The following is a 10680-nucleotide window of genomic DNA, read 5'->3' as shown; positions in this document are numbered from 1 at the left end:
CATGCAGAGTCAGAAAAGTGTCCTAGCTCAGTGTGACAAGGACACAAGTGTACTTACACACTCAGAAGAATTAGCTGCAGAGAGGTGGAACATGTTTCTCTTCTGGAACTTTCCCTAGACCGCATCCCTCTTCGCCTGTCCCCCTGCCCTTTGCTTGTCTTATCTCCACCTCCACCCCTTGCAGCCCTCACCTGAGAGACCTCAGATTTGCTGGTGGTCTGAGGCTGGATCCTCTCCCTTGACACATTTTTGGCCACGTATCCTTGGCCCACAAGCCACAACTTATTAAGAGGTGCTGCTGGCACAACTTCACCCCAGTCCTGTCCTTGCATATCCTCTGGATGCTCCCAGAGTGGACAGAGGCCGGAACAAACAGTCCCCTGGACCTGCTCACTTCCTGGCATCCTTGGTGTTCAGCTTCCCAGAAGTCACGGTGCCTCTTCACAGAGCAAATGCCCTGCCAGCAACATGTGCTTCTGGCCTAGTTTGAGCTGGATGCAACTTAGGAACTCAATTTTTAATTGTATTTCATTTGAATTAAGTTAAATTGAAAGGGCCACATGTGACGGTGGATTATATATTGGAGACAACTCCAGCCAAGTGCACCCTAAATCCAGAGTAAAACTGGAGCATTTCAGAGCGGCTGGAGCAGGCTCTCCAGGAGAGGGACCAGGTGACTTTGTCCCCATGCACTAGACAGGGCCGCTGGTTGCCAGGGCTACCACGGCAGGATGGTCAGAGGCAGCGGAAGATGAACAATGATGCAGGGTGAAGAGAAATGCTATCGGAGTGCAGGCTAGGAAGGAAAGCAAAGCGGCAACTGGAGAGGGAAAGGAATAAGCTCCCTCACTGTGGGACTAGCACTAACTCCAAGGCTGGCCAGTTCTAAATCCTCCCTTCCCGCCCCCCACGCCCATTCCGGAAGATTTCATGGAAGGACCATTACAAATCTCCTAATACAAACTCTTCATCCTGCAGAGGAATCCGTTGAGGCCCAGAGCGGCGGGTGAGCTGTCCAGGGTCAAACACGGAATCTCAGCAGCATCCGGCCCACAACGTGGCCTCCCGCAGCCCCGCTCAGCCCCACTTTAAAGAAAGGCAGAGCTGCGGAAGGAGAACTGCAGGTAGACCATGAGCAGGAAGAGGGAGCCCCAGAAAAGGCACCAGCGAAGGGAGAAGTTGTAGCCCAAGCTCCCTGGGGCCCCCGGCTTGGAGGCATCCGGGAACGAGTAGGTGGTGGCCTCCTCCTCCAGCAGCTTCTCGCTGGGCTTCCAGTGCACGATGCCCTCCTGACAGGCCTCGCAGAACTCGCTGCGATGCTGTCCGCCCTCTGGGCGGCCGGCCACGTGGATGCGGTACTGGCCGCCATCCTCCCCGTAGCACTGCTCGCGCAGGCTGGTGATGAGGTTGTCCACCAGGCCCTCGATGTTCTCCTCCAGCATGCTCGACTCGTCCAGCCGCGCCGTGCCACACTCGTAGCACAGCTGCTTGAAGACGCGCATGCGCACCGAGCCCGCCCGCTGGGCGCGGTCCAGGTGCATGTGGAAGAGGATGACCACGTGGGGCGACTGCCAGGTGTGCCAGCACCAGGAGCAGTGGAACCTGCGGGCAGGGGAAGGAGGGGTGGGGGAGGTGTCGCCTCCCAGCGACAGTCCTCCCTGGGGAGGCCACAGAGGCGAGGCCTGGAAGCGGAGGCGGAGTGTTTACTGCCCTGTGGGTCCATTAGCTCTGGCCTCCTCCTGGCGAGCACCCCTGGGACCCCAGCAGCCTCCTCAGGAGCCCGGCAATGGAGCCACCTGGCACCCAGCAGTGCCCCGGAGCCTGCCTCCCGCAGCCCTCCCAGGCTCAGCTCCCCGCAAGCCAGATGCACACGGGGCGGCACCTGGATAATGCCCAGGGCCGCTTCCGGTCTGTGGTCCTCATGTATCGCCTTGTAAAATGCGGTATGATAGCGTCTGTGTGCTCTCCCTTCAGTGGTTCTGATAAGGGGCATGCCCTGCCCCCTCTGGCGTGTGCACCTTGCATCCAGCTGTGCCAAGCACATACCCTGGCACACAGTGGGTCCACAGTAAACCACTGGGGATGAGAGGAGGCATGGCAGAAGGGGCCAGACAGGCTTGTGAATGACTACTGGCTGTGATCCTTACATCTTCACAAAGAACAATTCTCTGTCCCTTGACAGATCACTCTTAGATCCCACTCAGCCTGCCGAGGGAATAGGAAAGGTGGATCCCAGTCCCCACCTCCCCTCCAACACACACAACCCTAAAACACACTTCCGTATACACAGGCTGTTTTGTCCAACCTGGATCCCAAGAGCCGCAGCTTCAGGAAGCATGGAGGTACATGATTAGGGCTCATTAACCAAGCCCCACGTTCCCATCCCATCCCCTTCTTCACACACCTTCATTGTCAGAGCATTCATGCTCTAGCTGCTCCATTTCTGATCCCACTTCCTGCAAATGGCCTGGGGAAAGCAACGAAGATGGCCTGAATGTTTGGGCGCCTGACACCCTTCTGGAAGACTCAGATGAAGCCCCTGGCTCCTGGCTTCCACCTGGCCCAACACTGGCTGGTGCAGCACTCTGGGGAGTGAGACACCTTCCCAGGCCCCTGTCACACACAGAGGCATCAGAGGCAGGGGGGATATGTACTGGATGGAGCCAGCTCTCATCACTGGCCCTCTCTGTGTCCAATGTACGATGTCCTTGATAGACCTCTGATGAGAAACTCCGTTCTGTACAGTAGCTCCCACTCAGCCCCTGCTGTATGCCAAACACTGCTGGGCCCGGCCTGTGGGACTGATGAATCCAAGCCAGCCTCAAGCTCTGGAGAGATCTGATAGCATGAGCACAGGTGGGGCTGGCAAGGCACAAGATCCTGATGGGTCCTGAGCCAGGAAGGGGTTCCCCCAACCCCACCCCTGTGCTGGACCAGAACTGCAAGGACACCTGGGCGAATGCACCCAAAGGCATAAAGGTAGAGTGAGCCTGTCCCCCAATGAGCATGAGAGGAGTTCTCTAGCCCTGCCCGAGGCCAACTGAGAGCCAGGAACCGGACCAGCTGGACCCTGAGACAAGAGGAGTAGTGAACCTGTTGAGCTCAGCCCCTAGACCCGAGTCCTCGCCCGGTGTCCTTCTGTGCTCCCACCAGCCAGCTGAGAGTCCTTCCAGGCCCCTCCAGCTACATCTCTTTAAATTGGTCAACCCAGAGTCATTCCCCTCCCCCAAACCAGACCTCCTTCCCACCCTCTCCCCACTCCTGCCACCACCCAGGTCTTGGAGCAATATTGCATGGCCTTCATCCCTCGGTTCCCATCCTTGGCACCACAAGGGGCTCCACACCCATCCACATGTGAACCGCCCACTCTGGATGTCCAAGTCCCAGCCACATCTCTAGAACACGGCCACTCATTGGCCTCCCTTGAATCCAAAGGCCCAGAGAAGAGGGTTGTACTGACCCTGTGGGAAGGCTTGAGGCAGCTGGGGCAGGGAATTTTGTGCTCCCAGTCCCAGATCACAGGCCAGGAGAGGGAGGGACATGTAGGAGGTGCGCAGCTCCTCCACAGTGTGGGGCCTGGCCGCCAAGACTGTACTCCAAGCTCAGCCTTCCTGTCACAGACCCAGAGATAAGCATTGGGAGAAATCTGATTGCTCATCTAAAGATCACTGCCTGTTTTTGCAAATGGTAAAACAGAGCCAGAGGAGGAAAGGGACTTTGCCAAGTTGAAAGAGCCGGTTAATTGTAGAGCTAGTTTCTAGCACATAGCAAGTGTCAAGACATGTTCTTGCATGTGCATCAAATTGGATTGAATTAACTGAACAGACAGACCCTAGATTTGAACACAGTCCCACCTCCCGCCCCAGGAGGCTTTCTCCAGTGGACCTCATGGTCCCCTCCCCTCAGTTCCCACCAGTCTTTAAATGTTGAAGATTGCCGGGTCATTGAGGCTATTACTGCTCTTCATTTAGTGTGGAAAACTGAGGCCTGGAATTAACTTGCCCTGGGTCACCCAGGGAGTCTGGTCCACCCAAGACTGGAACCAGTGGGTCTGGCCCTGTGGCATGCAGGTAAAGCCATCCCCTACAATGCCGGCCTCCCATATGGGCACCCATTCATGCTCTAGCTGCTCCATTTCTGATCCCACTTCCTGCAAATGGCCTGGGGAAAGCAACGAAGATGGCCTGAATGTTTGGGCGCCTGACACCCTTCTGGAAGACTCAGATGAAGCCCCTGGCTCCTGGCTTCCACCTGGCCCAACACTGGCTGGTGCAGCACTCTGGGGAGTGAACCAGTAGGTGGAAGATCTCTCTCTGTGTGTGTCTCTCCTCCTCTCTCTGTAACTACTTGGAAATTCTTTCTCTGCTCTCTCACCTGAGAATGAGACTGCCTGGCTTTGTCCCTCCTTCCTTGGAAGGTGCCCGGGGTCATAATGCAGGGGCTGCCTGCAGGCCCCCCCACCCCCAGGCCTCTCACCTGCCTGAGGCGTGCTGTTCCAGATACTGCTTCCAGCCAGGGGCCAGCTCACCGGGCTTGAGGCTGGGGTCTATGATGAGTTCCCAGCTGTCTGCTGGCTTTGCCACCTCCATCTTCTCATAGAAGACTTTCTTCCACTCGCAAATGGTCAAGCTGGCACTCATGGTGCTGCCGGCAGGGGTTGGAGATCAGCCAAGCAGGGCCACAGAAACAGCCTGGGTAGCTCCAGGGGAGTGCAGTCTCTGTGTTCTGAAAATCCTCATCCACAGGACTGGGAGGAAACAGAGCCAGCTCCCTCCTTCGTCACCATGGCACCTGTTGCCATGGCAGCCAGGTAGAGCATGAAGAGCCAGGACTGGGGACCAGGGAAGCCCCAAGGGAGACCAGCAGGGCTCTGAGCCCAACAGAGGCAGGGCTGGGTAGTGACACCGACTAAGTGGAGGAAGCAAGATGGGAGGCCCAACCCCGACCATGCTCACCTGGGTCTCCAGAGATCTCTGGGAGGCTAAGACAATCCAGTGGCCCTGTTGCACCCCACAGCCCTTCCAAGCATTCTCCATATTGTGTGCTATGATAACTATGACCCACCAGAGTCAAGGAGAAACAAGGGACCAGGAAATACAGAGTCTGCTGCTCCCACCCTCCCTGGCATGCTGTGACCATTGTTTACTTGGGGCCTAGCACGAGCCGCTTAACCTGTGTGCTGGCCATGGCAGATCAGGAAACCAAGCTCCACACAACCTCTGAGTGGCCAACCAAGGTTCAGATCCAGAGCTCCTGCCACCAAGCTCATTTGTTCATTCATTGCAGTACTGTTGAGCTCCTATCGCAGGGAGATTGGGAGAAAGGCAACGTGTGGTCCCTTGGTTGGGGGAGATCACAGCCATTTGGTAAGATGGGATGCAATTTAATACACCAAGAAAAGCACAGTAATAACATCTCAGATTCGTAGTCAAGGAATTGCTAGAGCTCAGATTCAGCACCTGGTCCCAAGCCATGCTGAGGCTGCCGCTGGAGGAAGCAGTCTGTTTTCAGCTACAGGCTCCTGCAGCCCCAGCTGCTGAGCCAAGCAACAAGGCATCTGTAGCTCCCGGATGCCCAATTTAAATACTTTAGAGACCAGATGGGGATCTGAGGGTAAGTTTGCATAATGCAGGGGAAGGCAGTCACCTCCAGGGAGGCAACCTTGGGCAGGGAAAAGACCAGGTGGTCTGGCTCAGCCCAGCCCCACCCTGACATCTCTGTGGCTTCTCTTCCGGTTGTGCTCATCTTGTGGTTCTGCAACTGGAACTCTGGACTCCTGGACACAGAGCAGAGGACATGCTGAGCTGAAAAGGGTTGCCAGGAGTCCGCGGTGGAGTTGGCCATGTGGCACTTGCCACCAAGTGGTTCTCATATGGGGTGAGGTCGGGGACAGCCTCATTGCTCCTCCATCAGCTCTGAGTCAGAGATCCCACAAAGGGTAAGTGCATATCTTACAGCCATTAATTGGCAGTCCTCAAAGGGACACTTTGTTTTTAAAATGCAGTTTCTTCCTTGAGCTCCCCACTTTTTAACCAAAATCTCTTGACATTGCATCAGGACAATGGAGGCCGGGGAATAGGAAATGACTTGCCAGGGGTCTCAGAACTGTGCTGTTCACGCCTCCCTCGGGGCGCTCTCAAAAACGCAGCTACCAGACCGCGTAAGATGGGGGGACCTGCGATCCCAGGGTTGAAAAGAAGGTGATGGGGCTTTCAGCCTGACCAAGAACCTCTGAGAGATGTTGTAACAATGTCCCTGGAACAAATGGCATTTAAGGGGAAAAAAAGAGAGGGTGAAAACTGTCTGGATTTATCTGGCTTTTGTTTGCTTTTTCCCTCGAATGATGCAATCCCCTTAGGCCTAGTGTCAAGCTTAATTTAGAGTAAGCAGAGATCAATATAATTCATCTTTCTGTGTAACAGGGTTGCTTTTGCTCAAGAAGAAAAAGAAAAAAAATGTCTGTGATGCAATCAATGATTGCTCCAGTACCTACCATGCCAGAGTTTACACACAGCCACCGTCGCACCTCACACTGGCAGTTTTGGTATACACTACTGCCTTCTTTTTTTCTTGTCTTTTTTTCCTATTTTTAATCAAAGTGAGCACTTCTTTAAATAAAGAGATTCTCATCCCTTGTAAAATAAAATGTGGTGCATCTGTAGTCTGTGAACAAAATACAAAGGCAAAGGGAGTGGATCAATGCACCATTCCTCACCTCCAATTCGGAATGGGAATGAGTATGCCTGTGAAATATTCATCATAAAACCTTGATTATTAGGATAATAACAAAAATGCCCATGTGGAGCCAAAATGTCACAGGAAAATGACCGTCACTCCAGAGACTGCAGCACCTGTTCCTAAGGGCACATACCCTCCCCACCCCAGAGCTGGGAGGAGGAGTCCCTGCCATTGCCAGCCATGGTTACTGTCGGGATTATGTTTTCCCACAGGCTACCCAAGGCCAGGAGGAGGAGGAGACTGAATAAAACAAGGCAGTGATTGAGGATTTTTCTTTATGGAGAAACAAATCCAGGGAAAACACAAGCCACATCCTGTCTTCCCCTACCTCTCCACAATCCAAAGAACCATGGCAGGTGCTCCCGGGCAAGCCCCGGGTGCCCTGGGGAATCTTTTTCAAGAGATGTTAAGAAAGCCCCTACCATCCCCAGGAGGCAGCTCTTGGAAGAACGTGGTCCAAGCTCCACTCTAGGGCTGGGTGGACTCTATGAGGAATCCAGAGTCAGTCAGGACAGTCCATGGCTCTCAAACAGCGACACATAGTGGAGAAACAGCTTCCAGGGAAGATTCCATGCTGCTCTTCTATCAGCGAGCAGTGCTCAGAGCAAATGCAGCCTGGACTTTTGCTGGTGTTCAAGGGTCCATGTTTTATGCACTGTGTTCCCCACAGACTCTAGGGTCTGTACTAAGAATGGCCATATGTATGGACACTTTTTTCAAGGCTTGTTATCCAGGAAGATATTTGGGACATTCTTAGGAGGTAAATGTTCAAAAAGACCTGGATGGGAATAGGAAATGCTCCATGCAAGAAAAGAAAAAGGTAGGGGTTGAATAAGTGTCTTCGTGGTTCTGAGAGGGAGGAATACGGACTTCTCTGCCATCAAGGAACATTAAAACCCAATGGTTCGTGGGATGCCTTAGGCACCTACAGCCTGCACTGACTTCAGTCCAAGAAGAGCCTCCAGGAGAGTTTCTTACCAATCCTCAGAGAACCTACTAGGTTCTGATGAGCTGAGGCGCACACACACACAAATAACCACGATTCCTCTATGGGACAAGATTAGTCATCCTAGAAGAAAGAAAAGAAAGCACGTGGAAGCTTAGGGTGGCTTTAGAGCTTCTGTCCTGAAACCACGTGTCACTTCCCCTCACAGTTCAGCCAAAGCAAGCCACACAACCAAGCCTTCCGTCAATGGAACTGCGAGGTACAATCTTGACAAGGAAGTGGAACCTTTGGAAATGGTTCCAAATGTTTTGAACAAGAAAACCAACCCACTTTTGCATCCACATGACCAGCAGGTGCCCTCCTGGAACAATAGAGCTAAACAGGTTGTATGGTGGACCGTGGCCAGAAATCCTCTTTCTAATGGCAACGCTTTGACCAGCTGCTCTGTGACCCTCATGAAAGAAAGACCACAGAGGATGGAGATCACATGTGCCACATTCCAGGGAAGATCTGCCTGCCAAGGTTACTGCCCTGTCTCCCTGGGAGTGCAGGTGCTTAGCAGCCTAGGGGAAAATGTAGTCAGTAACTAGATGCTGCTGACCCTTAATCTGCACCCTTGGGGATCCAGCCCTGCAGCCCTGGCAAAATTCCCATACGCAGTTAAGCAGGAAGATCTACTTAGGAGGGATGGTAATTACCAAAACAAGAAGTGTGCACTTAAACACCACAGCTTCCAACCACCACTGAATGGTCCCAGACAATGTCACCCTTGGGGTTGGCAGTGAAAGGTGCTACTTGGTCTCTTTATTAGAGCACTTGATTACAAGTTGCTAAGCACAACTGGTAAAGTGCTGCTTAAAACACTGTTTGTAAAAGCATCACTGATGTGACAAGACGATAAAGCACCTGTAGTCCGAAATCTATTTTCAAGCAGGAATTCCGAGCCCTGAGCCGAGAGTTAAAGTTGCTTGTGCTTGAAAGTCCAGCAAGGCCCAGGGTCCACAGCAGGGACTGGGTCCTGGGGCAGGTGTTTGGCCTAGTGTTTAGATGCTGGCTAAGGGTGCCCAGGCTCAGTTCTCAGTTCTATCTCCTCTCTCCAGCTTCTTGCTCATACAGACCCATGAAGTAGCAGCGATGGCTCAAGTAATTGAGTTCTTGTCACCCACACAGAAGACCTGGAATGATCTCCAGGCTCCCAGCTTCATTCACCGGCCCAGCCTGGCACTTGGGGAGTGAACCAGAAATGGCAGCTCGCTCTGTCTGTCTCTCCATCTGTCTCCCCGTCTCTCTTTCTCTCTCTCAATAAACAAATAAATTTTTTGACAAAAAAATTGAATACTTACCTTGTATCAATACAGGGATAACTACAACATGAATAGATACAGACTACATATAACTTTCATACTAGGAGGAAGAAAATGACATAATAATTAGAAAACATAGTACAAAAAATTAAGAAGAAATATAATGAAAATACACTGATACAAGTAGAAAAAAAAAAACAAAGAGTATTGGCTACAAATTCAAACAAACATGTTAGGTAGAAATAAACTTTATGTCCAAGAGCACAGTCCTCTTGCTGAGTTTTTTTTGTTTTGTTTTGTTTTGTTTTTTGACAGGCAGAGTGGACAGTGAGAGAGACAGAGAGAAAGGTCTTCCTTTGGCATTGGTTCACCCTCCAGTGGCCGCCGCGGCCAGCGCACTGCGGCCAACGCATCATGCTGATCCGAAGTCAGGAGCCGGGTGCTTCTCCTGGTCTCCCATGTGGGTGCAGGGCCCAAGGACTTGGGCCATCCACCACTGCCTTCCCGGGCCAGAGCAGAGAGCTGGCCTGGAAGAGGGGCAACCGGAACAGAATCTGGCGCCCCGACCGGGACTAGAACCCGGTGTGCCGGGGCCTCAGGCGGCAGCGCCGGCCAACTCTTGCTGAGTTTTAAAGACTAAAATTACCACTTTCCCTTAGTAAGATGCTGTTAGACACCTGAGTAGAAGAAATGAAAATGTGTGGTATGCCGAGGCTGACAAAGTTGAGGGAAAACATGGCCTGTCCCACACAGGTGGCAGAGATTTGTGTAACTCTCTGGAGAGCCATTTGTCACTGTCTTGCAAGGCTAACATTTGAGAACTCTGTGATCTGACTCTAATTCTCCTACAAGAGTGCTCTCATATGCACCAGATTACATGTATGACAACATTCATGTCATACATTGCTTACAACGACCTGAATTACAGTCTCAGGTATTTCATCTCATTTTTCTCTGTTCAACTTTATTCCTCTGCATTCAATTATTTTCCTTTCTATTCTGTTCCATTAGTTACTATTCCTTTCCACAAATGACGATCAACATAAAAATGTACACACACACATACTTCAATACTACAGAGCAATAAAAATTAATTAGTTTTACCCACATCAACATGACAGAATCTCACAATATTGAGCAAAAGAAATCCATGTTAATTCATATCAATTAAGTAAAAAACCCAGATTTAAACTGTGTCATGTACAGGGTCCGGTGTCGTGGGATAGCAGGTAAAGCCGTCGACCACAATGCCATCCAGTACATGCACCCTTTCACGTCACGACTGCTCCACTTCTCATCCAGCTCCCTGCTAACGGCCTGGGAAAAACAGTGAAAGTTGGCTATTTATTTGGGCTCCTGCCACCCACGTAGTAGACCCAGATGAAGCTGCTGGCTCCTGGCTTTGGCTTGGTCCAGTGCAGGCCATTGAGGCCATCTGGGGAGTGAACCAGTGGATGGAAGATCTGTTTCTCTCTTTGTCTTTCCCTCTCTGTGTGTAACTCTGTCAAGTAAGTAAATAATATCCTTATTTAAAAAAAGAGAGAGAGAAAGAGAGAGAAACTTATGTAGTATACAGAGGTTTTGTTTGTTTGTTTGTTTGTTTGTTTGTTTAAAAAAGGCAAGGAAAGGATGATCACAAGTGTGGCAATAGCAGTACTCTGCAGGGAGCAAGAGGTGGTTCTGTGGAGGATG

General features: G+C 51.7%; 1 protein-coding gene across 1 annotated transcript; it reads right to left on the bottom strand.

Annotated features, from left to right (window-relative positions):
• Window positions 1-1088: 1088 nt before the first annotated feature.
• On the bottom strand, window positions 1089-4640 carry RTP2 (receptor transporter protein 2). Its single transcript, XM_062177552.1, has 2 exons — window positions 4477-4640; window positions 1089-1602 (listed from the first exon to the last, which is right to left on the bottom strand). Exons 1-2 carry the CDS (start codon window positions 4638-4640, stop codon window positions 1089-1091), a joined length of 678 nt encoding a protein of 225 aa, XP_062033536.1.
• Between the last annotated feature and the right edge of the window lie 6040 nt (window positions 4641-10680).

The sequence above is a fragment of the Lepus europaeus genome, chromosome 2 (genome assembly GCF_033115175.1).
Source record: "Lepus europaeus isolate LE1 chromosome 2, mLepTim1.pri, whole genome shotgun sequence".
In the NCBI taxonomy this organism is placed as follows: domain Eukaryota; kingdom Metazoa; phylum Chordata; class Mammalia; order Lagomorpha; family Leporidae; genus Lepus; species Lepus europaeus.
This window is presented reverse-complemented; position numbering and strand designations above follow the sequence as displayed.

Excerpts from the sequence above, each read along its gene's own strand:
- RTP2 (XM_062177552.1), bottom strand. The coding sequence starts at position 4,640 with ATGAGTGCCAGCTTGACCATTTGCGAGTGGAAGAAAGTCTTCTATGAG. Across the intron at positions 1,603-4,476 it reads GAACAGCACGCCTCAGGCAG|GTTCCACTGCTCCTGGTGCT; the intron begins GTGAGAGGCCTG and ends CCCTGCCCGCAG.